This window comes from Epinephelus fuscoguttatus, linkage group LG9, assembly GCF_011397635.1.
Source record: "Epinephelus fuscoguttatus linkage group LG9, E.fuscoguttatus.final_Chr_v1".
Lineage (NCBI taxonomy): Eukaryota > Metazoa > Chordata > Actinopteri > Perciformes > Serranidae > Epinephelus > Epinephelus fuscoguttatus.
The window spans coordinates 3,655,313-3,673,056 of NC_064760.1; the positions used below are offsets into that span (position 1 = coordinate 3,655,313).

The following is a 17,744-nucleotide window of genomic DNA, read 5'->3' on the forward strand; positions in this document are numbered from 1 at the left end:
AGTATGTACAGAAGACTCTGTCCATCTCCATATCTTCCTTTGAGCATTAATGAGCCTGTAGTGCCTTGCTTCATCCAATATCCCACAATAAGAACATGGAACCAGCAGCCCTAGCTTGACTTTGACTCGTTTCCTTCATCAGTGTTAATATCTCGTTCTAGTCACAGAGACACAAGGAAGTGAACCCCCAACCCTGGAGGTGTGTTAGTGCCTTGCTCTGCCCATTGACCTACATATGCAGAAATAGAATTCGTTGAACACTGAAGGAATTCTAACCAGGAGAAGTTTCAGCTGGTTGAAATCTAAAATCCTCACCTCTAAATCCCCCTAAATCTGACACACTAATCATTTAACTCCTCCCCTCTTAACGTCTCACTCTGGAGTATCGTAATGAAAGATACAAGTCAAGTTACTCTGTGAGCATTCAACAGCTACACCTCCCATGATGCTTTGCCATCTCCTCTGAAGCAAATATGTGGATTTTTTTAGTTCAGTGCCAAACAAACTATACTTGTCTTGAGCAAGGAAGTTTAATCTGAGATCAAAGGTTCACTTACACTGTTCCTGATCTCTCAGCTACAGCTCATGGTTTTCACTCAGTGAGTGGAGCAGGTCATGTGACAGATGCTGGTCATCACATGATCCAAGCCCCACATGTGATGACACACCTGAACCTGCAGTGCTCACTGAATGAAGACCATGAAATGCAGCTGAAAGCTTGTAAGTGGACTTTTGAATTTATGAATATTTTAAGTAACAAAATGATGATTTAGGTTCAGATGATAAGTTGTACCGTCTATCAGCAGTGTTTACACTCTTTATCTTTTAAATACAGACAAGACTTCTGCTGATGAGTTGCTTCACAAACTTAATGAGAATTTATTTGGATAACTGATTTATCACAGAAGTCTATTCCCAAGTTAAACTGCCCAAATCTGTCCAGTGGCAGATTCTCAGCAGTGGGAATTTGCTGCTTTTTTGAGACAGTAAATTTGTCACCTTGCACTTTAGGAAACTGCACAAGGCACTGATCACTATTTTCTGACATTTTACAGACCAAACATTGAGAAAAGCAGTAGCTTCAGGCCTTGAGGACAGAAAACCCAACATGGTTCACCTTTTCTTTGTAAGACAGATGAGAGACTGCAGAGTCTGTTCTTCTTAAAACGCTGGTGGATCCTCAGTCCTGCCATGATGTCCCCAATAAATCAAAGCATGAGCCTGATGCAGCTGCTGCAAACACTTCCAACAAAGAACCTGAGTGCTGCTTCTAATGAAGAACTGTCACATGTCATTTAGTTGTAAGAGAATTTTTGGGAAATGAAATTCAGTGTTTTGCAGCTGGACTTTTGCATTATAGCAAAGAGGAAAATGACTGACTGCTGACCACACTTTGAGCAGCAGATGTGTGTCTGTGCAGTCAGATGAGTAACTGGGGATTTATATGTTTTTTTAATTGAAAAGAAATAACCGTAGTTGTGCATGGCCGTACTCACGGAGCAGCAGAGGGAATTGAACCGCTCACCCGGCAGCGTCAGAGCCTCGCTGTGTGCCGGTGAACCCGCTGCTCTCTGAGCTCCTCAGGGAAATGTGAGCTGACAGTGTGTGAGACTGCAGGTAGGGCTGCAGAGAGAAAGTGGGACAACTGCTTCCTGCTGCCGGAGGAGAGACGGAGAGAAGTAGAGAGATAGAGAGCGACCTTTTTCTCCTTTTTATCTGAGAATATCGGCGCAGTCCTGACGCAGTTACGCCCTCTTAAAAAAACTCAGGTTTGAACCATTAACATCGAACTCCCCGTCTGGGCAAGGTTCCTTTTCTTTAAATGTCACGAGGCATCTCTGAGGCATCTGTCATTACACTAGGCTCAGCCTAAATCAGACGAGGGTGCGCGTGTAGGGTTTGGTTGAAGTTTTTAATGTGTGTTAGTGTCTACATTAAGTGTGTTTTAATGTTAAAGAGATCAGAGCAGGCTCATCTGATTTAAAGGAATAATTCATCAATTTCCAACCAGCTCTGTATCACAACAGTGTGTGCAGTATGTGTAAATGAACTGTGATAAACTTTAGTATATCTAAACAGTGCCTAAATATCCATTAGCCCCCGGCAAAACTCTGCCAGATGATGCAAAACGCGCCATCCTGCAGAGTTTTGCTGACTCTGCTGGGCTGTTATTCGAACTACAGGCTGTACCTCCACATTTTCGTATTGCCTGTCTCAGCAGGTCGAGGCGGTTGTTCACTGATTCCAGGGTTGAAGATCCACCGTTTTCTTCCATCAGTGTGGGAGTGTGAATGTTATCACTCCTGATGATGGTCAGCAGAGGTCTCAGTCAGCGGCATTTGGCAGGAAGGTTCATAAAAACAAAGATGGAGGCACTGGAGAAGGAAATCAGAAACATGCCATAAAAGGTCTGGACTTATTTTGTATTTTTTAACACAGAAGGAAAGGAGGACTTGGATATGACACGTGTGATTTGCAAGCTGTGTCATGTGAGATTAAAATACTCTGTGAATACTACGAACATGAGGGCTCACCTCACACTCCACCATCCAGAGATAGTGTTAGCCGCTGACTGCTAAGCTAACGCTAAACCTGCTCCACTGAAAAATCAACCGACACTGGACACACTGAGCTAAAAAAAAAAGACCATCCAACTCTGGGAGAGCGCAGGACATAACGCAGTCCATCACCTACTTCCTGTGCAAAGATCTGTGTCCATGCAGCGCTGTTGAAAACAAAAGCTTTTGTTACTAAAAACACGTGAACCCAGGTATGTAACCCTGCATACTCCGTCCCTGTGGGTGGTGGGCTCACAGGCTGGCAGCTCCATGTCATTCGTCCAACCTTGTCCCATGACCCAAGATCCCACCACCACATGCTCACTGGCGAGTGCAACCCAGGTCTGGCTCCAGAGGGCGGCCCTGGTGTCTCCATACTGGGCGAGGTAGTCTTCTCCTGAATGTGCTGTTTCATCGAGGTTGCTCTTAGTCTGGCCCATCCTTTGGGACCACTTTGCCTTGGAAGACCCTACCAGGGGTTATTTGCCCCAGACAACACAGCTCCCAGGATCACAGGGATATGCAAACCCCTACACCACGTTACAGTGGTGACTCTTGGAGGGGAGGTCAAAACCTGAGGTGGAAACTGTGGTGCATGTGCAGAGCGCCTCGGCCAGTTTGGGTGTGACTGACTGTACATGCAGAAGGAATTCGACTCCCTAATCGCATTATCTGGGTGTGTTAGACACACTTTGAGAAATTTGATTTAGTAGGATTGACTAACACAACAAATCGATTTTCTTCAACGTCATGTAAACATACTGACTATCGTCTTATATTTAACATCACTGCAGAGGTTCACTCAGAGAGACAAAACTTTGACATTATTGGTATAATTTCAATGAACCTCCAGTTCAGATAACTAGAACTGATTAACATAAACTTGGAGATATACAGTACATATACTGTATGTAATGAATGACTGTACATGCAGTGAGTTCTCTTCTTAAACCCAAAGGGACTCTTGTCTTTGTTGACTGTTAGTTTTGCTACAGGAGGTCACTGGATGCTTTACGAGTTCCAATTATCATCGTAAATGAAGCGTGTGCAGAGAACAGCAGCACTGCGGATACTCTGCTGTTGACCGTGGTCACTCAGCGGGACTCTGTACATCTCTGTCCTATGAAGAAAAGAGGCAGTAACTCAAATCAGATGAGATCGTTCCCTGGTTAACCTGAGCTGAGACGGTAGAGGAATTGTAAGGAAAACATTTATCCAAGTGAAGGTTAGGGATAAGCAGAAACTGTCTCTGAGAAAATGTAGTGAAGATAGACACCTGGACACCTGATATCTAAATGTGGGTCACTGTTGAAAGACAAAATGAAGTCGGGTGAACTGGGTTTTGTTTTAATCAAAGGACTTGTTTTTTTTTTTATTTTAAATACATTTATTTATAATTGGACAGACAATACAAACAAGGAGTGAAAGCGAAGCCTCCAGTTTGTCCTTCAGCGTTGTTTAACCTCACTGACGTCTGCAGCTGCTGTCACCAAGTTTCATCCTCCAACATCCAAACGGTCTCCTCCACAGCTGCTCACCCTAAATTTAGCACAACAAGGGATACTTATATCAGATCCTGTGGCTGTGAAAATAAGCAGTTACGGCCTGTTTGCCTTTTGTAGGGCAGCGGGAGCAGAGAGTCAGTCTGTTATCAGAGGTGATGGGCTGTCGGAGGTAAAGTGAAGACCTGGATGGAGAAGGGCAGAGGAGGAGGAGCAGGCTAAATGAGTGTTTATATGGGGAACATGGTTCTGAGTCTCCTGAGACAGAAATGTTAGCTGATAAGATTTCCAAATCTCCTGTCTCTGGAACATTTGAAGATGTCAGAGGAGATAGACGGAGGCTGGTTTCCATTTATAACACTGTAAAGGTGCATCCAGAGCAGCACAGCAGCAGTTTATAGATCTGTGTAAGTCAGAATCAAATCATCTCTGAGGTTAAATAAATATTTTTTTTAGATATTTAAAAGGATAAACAATATTTTGTTAAAGTTCACTATGTTATTCAGAGACTGTCATGCCTCAAGATATGACCACAAAGCTTGTCTGTACCAAGCAGCAACCTCCAAGGCTAAAAATGAAGCCAGCGCACAAGTGCCAAAAACTGCAGTTCCTCTAATGTCCACTTGAGGCTGGCTCCAAGAGTGAGGCAATCCCCGTAGACCCCCATATTGAAATGTTCAACTTAATAGCAGAAATAAACATGTTTACAGCCTGGTACAGAAACAGTTTTGGTCTCTGTAGCTAATTCCAACATTCATGACGACTGTACACGGGCTGAACGTACTCATTTACATTTTATTGAGGCCCAAAGTTATCCATATTCAAAGGCGGGGCTGCTTGAGTGTCAGACTGTCTGTGAGGCATCCCTACAGTCTATAGCTCCCATTTACACTGCGTGTTCAAGGCGAGAATATTTCGCTGTTATGCCGCTTCACTTTTGTGTGAAAAAGGAACAGTCACAGAATGGTGGGACAGAGTTGTCTCACCTCTGCGCCAGGAACAGAGGTAGATATGTCACCTACACAGTGAACGGGACAGCCGGCAGGAAACATCATGGGCTGCACGAGTGTGACGTTTTGATCACGTGTTATGCATGTGATCCACTGCAAGGAGACTTTAAAAGTAGCTGATAGCAGTTAGTGGCTAACTCAAAGAAGAACAGCAGCTGAAAATGTGTCAGTTACCAAATAACAGGGAAGATAAATTATTGTTATTGACCAAGCAGCAACCTCCTGGGGTGACGGGTGAAGCCAATGCAGATGTGCCAAAAACTGCACTGACCACTTGAGGCAGGCTCCAAAAGTGAGTCAATCCCCATAGAGTGTGCCAGTAAACCCGGAACTCCGTTAGCGCTTTTAGCACTTCCGATTTTCTCGTCTAAAAGTCAATACGTTTTTTGAATGGGATTTTGGTAAAATGCCTCAAATAAGGTCTGTGGTTAACAAAAGCTTAAGCAAGTTTCAGGTTTTGTTCTACAACATAAAACATGTCAGTAAATACCCTACTTGTGAATTTTGAAGCTTTTACGTGTCATAAAAAAGGCGGTTGCTAACAAGATGCTCAATATGACTACAAACCCTGTCGGGGACATTAAACGTCATCACCCCCGAACAGGCGAGAGTGCTGGCAGTCCGCCATTACAGCTTCTTATTTAGCTTAAACAGTCCGATTTCCCCATTATACAATGTTTTTAAAGTAAAGTGGCCGAAATCAGTTGAAAGCTTAGTGGCAGTGACATCAAGAGTCATGCGACCGTGGAGTAGTCATGTAGTCCGTTAAAGCCTAATGTTAGCTTTTTACTTCTGGCGATCGCATTTAAGCTTCAAATGCGGTATGAAAGGTGTTCATATGTGAAGATTATCTCGCTGAACAAAACCTGTAAGTATCATAAACTTGTGTTAGCCACAGAGCTTATTTTTTGACATAACCCAAAACGCAATGCAAAAATCACATTCACTTTCTCTGCCGGGAACCAGCACGATGCTAAACTTCCAGGTTTTGACGTCAGCCCTGGCACACTCTATAGTACCACCATGTTAAAATGCTCAACTTTACAGCAGAAATAAACCTGTTTACAGTCTGGTACAAAACGGTTTTGGTCTCTATAGCTAATTTCCCCTTTCATGACAACTGTATGGGGGGTGAATTTTTTTTTAACTCATCGGTTAAATTTTATTAAGGCTTAAAATTGTGCATAATTAAGGGCGTGGTCACTTGGAGTGATAGGGGGCGCCATCACGGGTGGCTAACTAGCCGCTGGCTATGTGCTAGGCCTCATCTCAGCTAATTCAAATCATTAAACCTGACCTCTCAGCCGTGTTTGTGCCTTTTGGATATTTTGTTTCATGAGGGAGCTGGCACCAAGCAGGAGCAGCCAACACCACAGGGCTAGCCAGAGTAGCCTAGCTTGTTAACCTTAGCTAACTTAGCAGCTTCGAGCGAGATGGGCGTGTTTAGGCAACCAGGCTTCATTTGGCCCGCCTCTTTGCCCATTTTTGATTGGCCGGGAGTTGGGCGGAGTCAGGCACTGCCAAGATGGCAACGGCCAAAGCTGCTACTTTGAGCTTCAAACCAGCTCCTCAAAAACCAATGGGTGACGTCACGGTGACAATGTCCGTATTTTTATACAGTCTATGTTACTGACATGTCAGTGCCATAGTCACTGTTTATAAAATGCTGCCGACGCGTACATTATAAGTCACACTAGAGGCTGATGCTGTTGTGTTACACGCCTCTTTTGATTCTGCAATGTGTGAAACCAAAAGTCAGTTTTGATATATTTAAAGTCAATGTTTCATTTATTCACTTTGTGTATATAACGTACTTAACTCTCATCACATATGTACGTATCTACGTCAGTTGTAGGCTACATAACAAAAGTGCTTATTTTAACCCATAATCTTTTCCTAAAGCTAACCAGACTGCAACACTTTCACAGCGTAAACCACATTATGAAACTGCTACTGTTAATGGTCATAAATGTTGTTTTTGTGTTGTGCTACTTTAAGAAACGTTGCCGTGGGTCATATTAAGGCTCAATCATACTCCCTTTATGGACAAAAATAGATTTGTCTGATTCAAACACCATAAACATAACTGTCTTTTCAGCTTTTATGCACTGCTCACATGGATGCATTGTGATAATATTCCAATAATATGAAATACATGTATAGCACACTGAAATTATGCTTTAAATATCAAAGTAAAAGTACCCTTATACTGTATACAGGTACTTTTACTTTGATATTTAAAGCACAATTTGATGCTATATGTGTATTTTTATTTTAATGAGATTTTTACTGCAGGACTTTTACTTGTAGTGGAGTATTTTTAAACTGTGGTACTTTTATTTTCACTTGAGTAAAAGATGTGAATATTTATTTGTCAGTTTTTATTTGTACAATAACTCAACACAATTAATGTGAGGATGAGAGAATGAATGAATGAATGAATGAAGTAATTTGAGTTGACAGTATGAATTTTTAATGAGAGGAAGCACTTATTCATGCACACATTATTAACTGGATGGTTTATTTGTCAGCACAAATGATCAGATGTGTTTTCTCTCACATCTGTCAGTTTAAAATATTAATAAATATATTCAGGGTTTTATTGTGTTTAAAAAACTGGTGCTGTGTGACAGCTCAGTGTGTAGACACACAGCAGACTGAGTGGGTGTAACTGTACTGTGTGTTGGTGTCAGTGTCCTGATCTAATGACCTGCTGTCTGTCTGTCTGTCTGTCTGTCTGTCCCTGCAGTGCAACAGACTGACGGAGGAGAGAGACGAGGCTGAGAGACAACTCAAACACATCAAGAGAGGTGAGTCCAGCTTCCTGCAGCCTCCTCACACTCCTCCACCATCATCTTCATCTCACACACACACAAACATACACAGAGCAGCGTTTAGACTTCATCTAAAGGTTTATCTAAAGATGACAAGAACAATGGCCAAACTTAAAGTATGAGACCCAGACATGGTAAAGTGGAATTATCCTTTAAAAGGTTAAACACACACACACACACACACACACACAGTGTATCAGATATCATGGAGCACAAAGCACGGCGACACATCATCCCACCTCCAACCAGACAGCTGACACCTCCACCTCTTCAGCCTTCACACCTCTCCTCCTCACCTCTGTCGACATGACATCACACACACCCCCTCCTCTCAATGGGTGTGTTTAACTGTGTTTCCATGACGACTGTCAGGTTAAGTAGCCAACGGCAGGAGTTAACCTTCGATTATTAGCTGTTAGGAAGAAGGTGGAGAACACAGCAGCTCCTGTCAGGAACATTCACACAGGTAAGATGATTCATTAATAATCAGATATTAGGACTGATCAGATGTGAAGGCTGTGGGCGTCAGCACTGTCACATGTTTGTGTGAAGCAGAGAAACATCAGAGACAGCGAAGGATTTTAACTTGTGGTTAAATGAGCTGAGGCTCTTTGTGACTGTGGGCAGAGTTTATTTGGTTCAATGAAACAGGTCTTCATCAGTCACTGTGTCTTTATGTGACAGGTCTGTAAAATCATGTAATGATGCAGCAGGTGTGAAACACAGATCTGCTTTCCTACATGATGACACATAAACCCAGGGGTGGATGTTTCTGTGTCCAGTTTGCACCAGTTAATGATGTCAGTCAGTCCAGTCAGCTGTACAGAGGCTAACAGGAGAAGCAGGTGGCCTCCACCTGTGGGTCACCTGACTGTGACATTACAACAGCCTCTACATCTACCCTGAAATGTTCATCAGGGCAGGAAGCTGAAGGTCTGAGGGTGGAGGAGAGGACATGCCTGAGGGTGGAGGAGAGGACATGCCTGAGGGTGGAGGAGAGGACGTGTTTGAGGGTGGAGGAGAGGACATGTTTGAGGGTGGAGGAGAGGACGTGTCTGAGCGTGGAGGAAAGAACATGTCTGAGGGTGGAGGAGAGGACGTGTCTGAGCGTGGAGGAAAGGACATGTCTGAGGGTGGAGGAGAGGACATGTTTGAGGGTGGAGGAGAGGACGTGTCTGAGCATGGAGGAAAGAACATGTCTGAGGGTGGAAGAGGGGACATGTCTGAGGGTGGAGGAGAGGACATGTCTGAGGGTGGAGGAGAGGACGTATCTGAGGGTGGAGGAAAGAACATGTCTGAGGGTGGAAGAGAGGACATGTCTGAGGGTGGAGGAGAGGACATGTTTGAGGGTGGAGGAGAGGACATGCCTGAGGGTGGAGGAGAGGACATGTCTGAGGGTGGAGGAGAGGACATGTTTGAAGGTGGAGGAGAGGACGTGTCTGAGCGTGGAGGAAAGAACATGTCTTAGGGCACAAGATAGGAAATTTCTGAGGATGGAGGAGAGGACATGTCTGAGGGTGGAGGAAAGGACATGTCTTAGGGCACGAGATAGGAAATGTCTGAGGATGGAGGAGAGGACATGTCTGAGGGTGGATGTGAGGACATGTCTGAGGGTGGAGGAAAGAACATGTTTAAGGGCACAAGATAGGACATGTCTGAGGGTGGAGAAGAGGAAATATCTGAGGGTGGAGCCGAGGGCATGTGTGAGGGTGGAGGAGAGGACATGTTTGAGGGTGGAGGTCAGGACATGTCTTAGGACAGAGGAGGACATGTCCGAGGGTGGAAAAGAGGACATGTCAAAGGGTGGGGGAAAGGACATGCCTGAGGGTGGAGGAAAGAACATGTCTTAGGGCACGAGATAGGAAATGTCTGAGGATGGAGGAGAGGACATGTGTGAGGGTGGAGGAAAGGACATGTCTTAGGGCACAAGATAGGAAATGTCTGAGGATGGAGGAGAGGACATGTCTGAGGGTGAAAGAGAGGACATGTCTGAGGGTGGAGGAAAGGACATGTCTGAGGGTGAAAGAGAGGACATGTCTGAGGGTGGAGGAGAGGACATGTCTAAGGGCACGAGATAGGACATGCCTGAGGGTGGGGGAAAGAACATGTCTTAGGACACAAGATAGGAAATGTGGAGGATGGAGGAATGGAGGAAAGGAAAATATCTGAGGGTGGAGCTGAGGGCATATGTGTGAGGGTGGAGGAGAGGACATGTTTGAGGGTGGAGGTCAGGACATGTCTTAGGACAAAGGAGAGGACATGTCTGAGGGTGGAAAAGAGGACATGTCAAAGGGTGGGGGAAAGGACATGTCTGAGGGTGGAAGTTAGAACATGTTTGAGGGTGGAGGAGAGGAAATGTCTGAGGGTGGAGGAAAGGACATGTTTGAGGGTGAAGGAGACAACATGTATGATGGTGGAGAAGAGGAAATGTCTGGGGGCGGAGGAGAGGACATGTCTCAGAGCAGAGGAGACGACATGTCTTAGGGTGGAGGAGACAACATGAATGAGGGTTGAAGGTGAAGAAGAGGACATATCTAAGGGTAGGAGAGGACATGTCTAAGGGCACGAGATAGGACATGCCTGAGGGTGGGGGAAAGAACATGTCTTAGGACACAAGATAGGAAATGTGGAGGATGGAGGAATGGAGGAAAGGAAAATATCTGAGGGTGGAGCTGAGGGCATATGTGTGAGGGTGGAGGAGAGGACATGTTTGAGGGTGGAGGTCAGGACATGTCTTAGGACAAAGGAGAGGACATATCTAAGGGTAGGAGAGAGGACATGTGTGAGGGTGCAGGAAAGGGTGTGTCTGAGGGTGAAGGAGAGGACATGTCCGAGGGTACAGAAGAAGACATATTTGAGGGTGGAGGAGAGGACACATGTCTCAGAGCAGACAACATGAATGAGGGTTGAAGGTAGGGTGCAGGAAAGGGTGTGTCTGAGGGTGAAGGAGAGGACATGTCCGAGGGTACAGAAGAAGACATATTTGAGGGTGGAGGAGAAGACATGTTTGAGGATGGAAGTGAGGACATGTCTCAGGGCAGAGGAGACGACATGTCTTAGGGTGGTGGAGATGACGTGTTTGAGGGTGAAGGGTAAACAGGAGGACATCTCTAAGGGTAGGAGAGAGGACATGTGTGAGGGTGCAGGAAAGGGTGTGTCTGAGGGTGAAGGAGAGGACATGTCTGAGAGTAGTGGACAAGACATGTCTGAGGGTGGAGGAGAGGACAGCTGTAGACTTTCAGTCTTCTTCACAGTTTGTTGTCCTTAAACAGTCAAACTGTCTTCAAAGATGACCTTTACCTGGGATCATGGAGTCAACACTGGACAGGACCAGATCTGTTGGGGTTCAGGGGGGTCTGAGATGCTTTTAAGAAAACCTTTTAGGATAATACGTTCATTCATTGGATTAATTCTCCACCCTTTTATCATAAAAGTCTGTAATGATATTACAACTGATGATATCTGTACTTCTTTATGAATCATTTTGTTGATGTTTTATTATAGTCAAAGTGACAACAGAGATGAAAACAGGGAAGACATACCCAACATTAGTTTTCAGAAACTTGAGTCCAGCAGCAGAAGTGGAGCTCCTGATCCTCCCGCCACACCATCATGAGTTCACTCTTTCATTCATTCACTCATTTATTCATCCTCTGTCTCTCCCACAGGTCACGTAATGTGATTCCATCAATTATTAAAACCTGCTGCTGTGAATTATTCAGCAACAAGGGATGAGTGGGTCTTTGTGGTTCTACCTGCTCTTTATCCTCTGTGGTTCTACCTGCCCTTTATCCTCTGTGGTTCTACCTGCTCTTTATCCTCTGTGGTTCTACCTGCTCTTTATCCTCTGTGGTTCTACCTGCTCTTTATCCACTGTGGTTCTACCTGCTCTTTATCCTCTGTGGTTCTACCTGTTCTTTATCCTCTGTGGTTCTACCTGCCCTTTATCCTCTGTGGTTCTACCTGCTCTTTATCCTCTGTGGTTCTACTTGCCCTTTATCCTCTGTGGTTCTACCTGTCCTTTATCCTCTGTGGTTCTACCTGCTCTTTATCCTCTGTGGTTCTACCTGCTCTTTATCCTCTGTGGTTCTACCTGCCCTTTATCCTCTGTGGTTCTACCTGTCCTTTATCCTCTGTGGTTCTACCTGCTCTTTATCCTCTGTGGTTCTACCTGTCCTTTATCCTCTGTGGTTCTACCTGCTCTTTATCCTCTGTGGTTCTACCTGTCCTTTATCCTCTGTGGTTCTACCTGCCCTTTATCCTCTGTGGTTCTACCTGCCCTTTATCCTCTGTGGTTCTACCTGCTCTTTATCCTCTGTGGTTCTACCTGCCCTTTATCCACTGTGGTTCTACCTGTCCTTTATCCTCTGTGGTTCTACTTGCCCTTTATTCACTGTGGTTCTACCTGCTCTTTATCCTCTGTGGTTCTACCTGCCCTTTATCCACTGTGGTTCTACCTGTCCTTTATCCTCTGTGGTTCTACCTGTCCTTTATCCTCTGTGGTTCTACCTGCCCTTTATCCTCTGTGGTTCTACCTGCCCTTTATCCTCTGTGGTTCTACTTGCCCTTTATTCACTGTGGTTCTACCTGCTCTTTATCCTCTGTGGTTCTACCTGCTCTTTATCCTCTGTGGTTCTACCTGTCCTTTATCCTCTGTGGTTCTACTTGCCCTTTATTCACTGTGGTTCTACCTGCCCTTTATCCACTGTGGTTCTACCTGTCCTTTATCCTCTGTGGTTCTACTTGCCCTTTATTCACTGTCGTTCTACCTGCTCTTTATCCTCTGTGGTTCTACCTGCTCTTTATCCTCTGTGGTTCTACCTGCCCTTTATCCACTGTGGTTCTACCTGTCCTTTATCCTCTGTGGTTCTACTTGCCCTTTATTCACTGTGGTTCTACCTGCCCTTTATCCACTGTGGTTCTACCTGTCCTTTATCCTCTGTGGTTCTACTTGCCCTTTATTCACTGTCGTTCTACCTGCTCTTTATCCTCTGTGGTTCTACCTGCCCTTTATCCTCTGTGGTTGTGCCTGTTCTTTATCCTCTGTCGTTCTACCTGCTCTTTATCCTCTGTGGTTCTACCTGCTCTTTATCCTCTGTGGTTCTACCTGCTCTTTATCCTCTGTGGTTCTACCTGCTCTTAATCCTCTGTGGTTCTACCTGTTCTTTATCCTCTGTGGTTGTGCCTGCTCTTTATCCTCTGTGGTTCTACCTGCCCTTTATCCTCTGTGGTTCTACCTGTTCTTTATCCTCTGTGGTTGTGCCTGCTCTTTATCCTCTGTGGTTGTGCCTGCTCTTAACCCTCTGTGGTTCTACTTGCTCCTCCATATCAGATCGCCACAGTTTCTGGCAGGTTCTTGATTTAAGGTTTGTTTGAATCTCAAAGTTCAGACTGATGGTTCATTAGTCTGAGACTCACTGCTGGATAACACACTGATGATGGACGCTCATGATGGTGCAGTACGTCACACAGCAGCTCTGGGGCCTTTACTTCCTGTTCTGTTTCACTTCAACATTTGTGAGATTGTTACTTAGACAACCACCCTTTTTTAAATATGAATCACTGGTTGATCGACAAACAGCTGCAGTGATTAATAAACAACAGTAAAGTTTAAATACAGACACAACTGCATTTGTCTGATAGCAGTGGAAGTATAGGCCACACTCTCTGAACTCTGTTGTTCCTCTGTGTTAAAATAAAACACTGCCTCTTCTTCCCCGCAGCGCCGGCTGCATGTTGCTGAGCCGCTGAGCTGGTAGGAAGCTGGCGGAGCTCATGTCTCACACTCTGTAATTTAGGCTCTTTGTTATACTGCAGCAGCAGTTTGTCAGGAGCTGAGTGTCAGACAGGACGGGCTTTAAATAACAGCCAAAATTCTCCCTGAGCTTCAAATGTGGTGCAGAGAGAGACATGAGTTACGGCTGAGTTACTTTCATAGTTAATCTTAAGAAACTGGTCACTGGAAGATAACAGAAAATAAAGACATGCAGTGCAAAAAATGGAAATTAATAAAAATATTTTGCCTGAAAAACAAGATAGCCTACAGGAAATCAAAATGACAAAACAGCCCAAAAAATGAATGAACAGAGAGACATGTAGAAACATAACAATGACTTCCAGCATTGTTTTTCAGAGGAAATATCATCTAATGCTTCTATGACTGTAGCATGTAGCTGGAAGGTAACTGTGTTAGCACTCTGATCACCTTTAGCCGAAAGCAAACATCATCTAATGCAACTGTAACTGTAACATATACTGTAGCTAGAGGCTAACAGTATTAGCACTCTGATGGTCTGTAGTGCTGTTAGCTTATGTAGCCAAGAGCAAACATTATCTAATGCAACTGTAACTGTCACACGTAGCTGGAAGTTAACAGTGTTAGCACTCTGATGGACTTTAGCCCAGAGCGATCATCATCTAATGCTACTGTAACTGTAACATGTAGCCGGAAGCAAGCAATGTTAGCACTCTTTCGGACTGTAGAGCTGTTAGCTAATGTAGGAGAGTAAACATTATCAAACGTTACTGTAACTATAACACGTAGCTAGAAGCTAACAGTATTTAAGCACTCTGATGGTCTGTAGCACTGTTAGCTTCTGTAGCCCAGAGCGAACATCATCTAATGCTACTGTAACATGAAGCGGTAGGCTAACAGTATTAGCACTCTGATGGATTGTAGAGCTGTGAGCTTATGTAGCCCAGAGTGAACATCATTTAATGCTACTGTAACTGTAACATTTAGCTGGAAGGTAACAGTGTTAGCACTACAATGGGCTATAGAGCTGTTAGCTTAATGTAGCCCAGAGTGAACATCATCTAATGCTCTGTTACATGTAGCTGGAAGCTAATAGCATTAGCACTCTGATGGCCTATAGCCAAGAGTGAACATCAAGTAATGCTATTGTAGCTTTAACGTACCTCGAAGCTAACACTGTTAGCACTCTGATGGACTGTAGAGCTGTTAGCTTAATGTAGCCCAGAGTGAACATCATCTAATGCTACTGTAACTGTAACATGTAGCTAGATGCTAATGGTGATGGACTGTAGAGCTGTTAGCTTAATGTAGCCCAGAGTGAACATCATCTAATGCTACTGTAACTGTAACATGTAGCTAGATGCTAATGGTGATGGACTGTAGAGCTGTTAGCTTAATGTAGCCTAGAGTGAACATCATCTAATGCTACTGTATCGTGTAGCTGGGGGCTAATAGCATTAGCACTCTGCTGGCCTATATCCCACAGCAAACATCATCTAATGCTACTGTAGCATGTAGCTGGAAGCTAAAACTGTTAGCACTCTGATGGACTGCAGAGCTGTTAGCTTAAGTAGCCCAGTTCTTCAGTCAGCTGTGTTCAGATCAAAGCCTGAGGTTGATTACACACTGAGAGACACTAACAGACTGCTGACAGGAGACCCTGAACGTCTCATTGTCTCTGACTGTCCTCATGTGGAGATGATGCAGCTTTCAGTCAGTCACTAATTATAATGATAGCATGTTACATATTATTTATTGTTTCATTAATAATTCATGTTTTATGTGTGTGTGTGTGTGTGTGTGTGCGTGCGTGCGTGCGCGCATTTGGTTTTATCATGTCACACATTTTAGTTTTCAGTGGATGAAGCCAAACAGAAACATTTTGGATAATTGAATTGTTTAATTTTGGTATTCATAATGACATAAATGTGGTCGATGTGTGCTCTCACTGCTCTGGTGTTAATTTTAAAATGAACATTTAAAACTGTGTGAAGTGTTAGCTGAAGCAGTTGCAGGCAGGATTAGTTGTCCTATTGTTCAGGGCTCAGCTCAGTTAATGTTACAGCTTAAATTCCTCAGACTTTAATACTCTCACTCTTTTTGGTGTTCTTCTTCGGAGAGAAAGTCACATTTTCACTCACCAGTGCATCCCCCAAAAATTAACCAGAATTCACCAGGAATCATATTTAAACTCCTGCACATCAGGAGGGTTGGACAGGAAGCGTTCAGCAGCACTCACACGTTGTCAGTTATAACACCGTGTGCTGGGATGTCACCATTAGCGCTGGATGAACATGCTTACCGTTGGCTAATCCTCCAGATCATGTGTTAATAACATGCATCGTCTCTAAAGAGGCTTTCCCCCAGCTGCAGCTCTCTGCAGAAACACAAAGCAGCGTTCTGTTTTTAGCCTCTCTGTCGGATCATTACAGGTTTTAAGGGCACGTCATTTCTCTGATGAAGCCCAGAAGTGAGAGGAGCTACTGACCCAGAACAGTTAGTGACAGGAGACAGAGGCTGGAGGACAAAATGTCTGTCCCACTGAGAGGAGACTCTGTTGTCACACAGAGGCTTTCAGCTCTCACTCATGTTCCTGCGCTGCTGAGGCAGAAAGAATTCATCACCTGCAGAGGATTCAGAGGTTTAGTTGTCATGGGGCCTACAGAGATTCTATGTGGCATAACCGAAAATTAGCAACAGTCTGAATATGTCGACTTTGGTAAGTTTCAAAGGGTTATTCATATTTGGCAATTACAGGCTGAGCTAATAAAACGATGAATTGAGAAAACAATGATCTTTAATTAACTGATCCAGACTGTCCTTCCTGCAAAAAAGAGAGGCTGTTAAGGTTGTCTCTACTTATTGGCTTATTACGAGCCATATTTGGTCTTAAGGCCCGAACATACTCGGGCGTACTATAAGCGGAGCGGACTCCACGAGGAATGTCCGCAGTCGTTCGGGCTCCCATAGTCGAGCGCACTTCCGCGTTGTAGTTTCCTGTAAAAATGTCCGTGAAACACACTACATTACCCACAATTCTTGCGCGTCGATGTGAAAAATACATGCCGAGCAGTCACTGGTGCGTGGAGTGGAGTCCGTGCAATCGTAAAATCTGAGCTTTTCACCCACACTTGCAGACGTCCGCTTTTGGTCCGGGTGGACCTCCGCGGAGTACGCTCCATGTACGTTCCGCCCGAGAATGTTTGGGCCTTTAGGCAGCGACCTCTAGGGGCCGTAGTGATTATGACAGGAGCAAAGGAGGAATACAGGTGACGTAGCATAAAGAGCGACAGAGTCCACGTAGGGAGAAGGTGGATGGACTTAGACCCAGGAGACAGATGTTCATGTCTCACATGAACCCAAAAGTCAAAGTGAAGTTATTTTAACTTATATCATGTTGCGTATGTAACAAAAGTTAGATAAAAGTTAGGTAGAGCAGGTCATCCGCTTATTGGAGGGTTGGCGGTTTGATCCCAGCTCCTCTACTAGGTGTGGGGCAATACACTGAACCCCAAATTGCTCCCAGTGGCTGTGTGAGTGACTGTCTGAACTGAATAGCACGCAGCACCTTGTATGGCATATAGACATGGGTGCAGATCCCGGGGGGGACGGGGGGGACATGTCCCCCCCAAATTCTGAAAAACACAAATTGTCCCCCCCAATTCTAAATAGCTTAAAAGATTGAAATTGAACAAATGTATACAGTAGTCCTATATACTGGGAGAAAGGGAAGCTGATGAGGAGAAATGGGAATCCGTGAGAGGCAAGAGATGAGAACGTGAGTGGACATAACATGCCTGAGACCCTGAAACTAGAAGTAGCATTAACTAACAGCGAAGCAGTGAAAAGGAGGGTGATGGCTAGTTCTGTGTACTACTGGCTGTTTAAGAGAAATAAACAGTAAAGGTAAGCATATGATTCTCTTTGTAGTGCTTTTTGAATGACTTGGTGATGGTGATGAGCCTCTATGAAATCGTGAAATATGCTGGCAATCTCAAGCGCTCTGTGGGCATGATTTGCACGCGTGCAATTTAAAAAAAAATCACAACTGATTGTGTCCCCCCCAAACTTGTCATCAGATCTGC

General features: G+C 44.5%; 1 protein-coding gene across 2 annotated transcripts in view; it reads left to right on the top strand.

Annotated features, from left to right (window-relative positions):
* The window catches only part of shtn3 (shootin 3), a 45,669-nt gene that overhangs the window by 2,264 nt on the left and 25,661 nt on the right, over positions 1-17,744 (top strand). For both annotated transcript variants that reach the window (XM_049586435.1, XM_049586436.1), the window contains exon 2: positions 7,820-7,880. In XM_049586435.1, the coding sequence (XP_049442392.1) occupies positions 7,820-7,880 (61 nt within the window). The remainder of the gene's footprint in view (positions 1-7,819; positions 7,881-17,744) is intronic.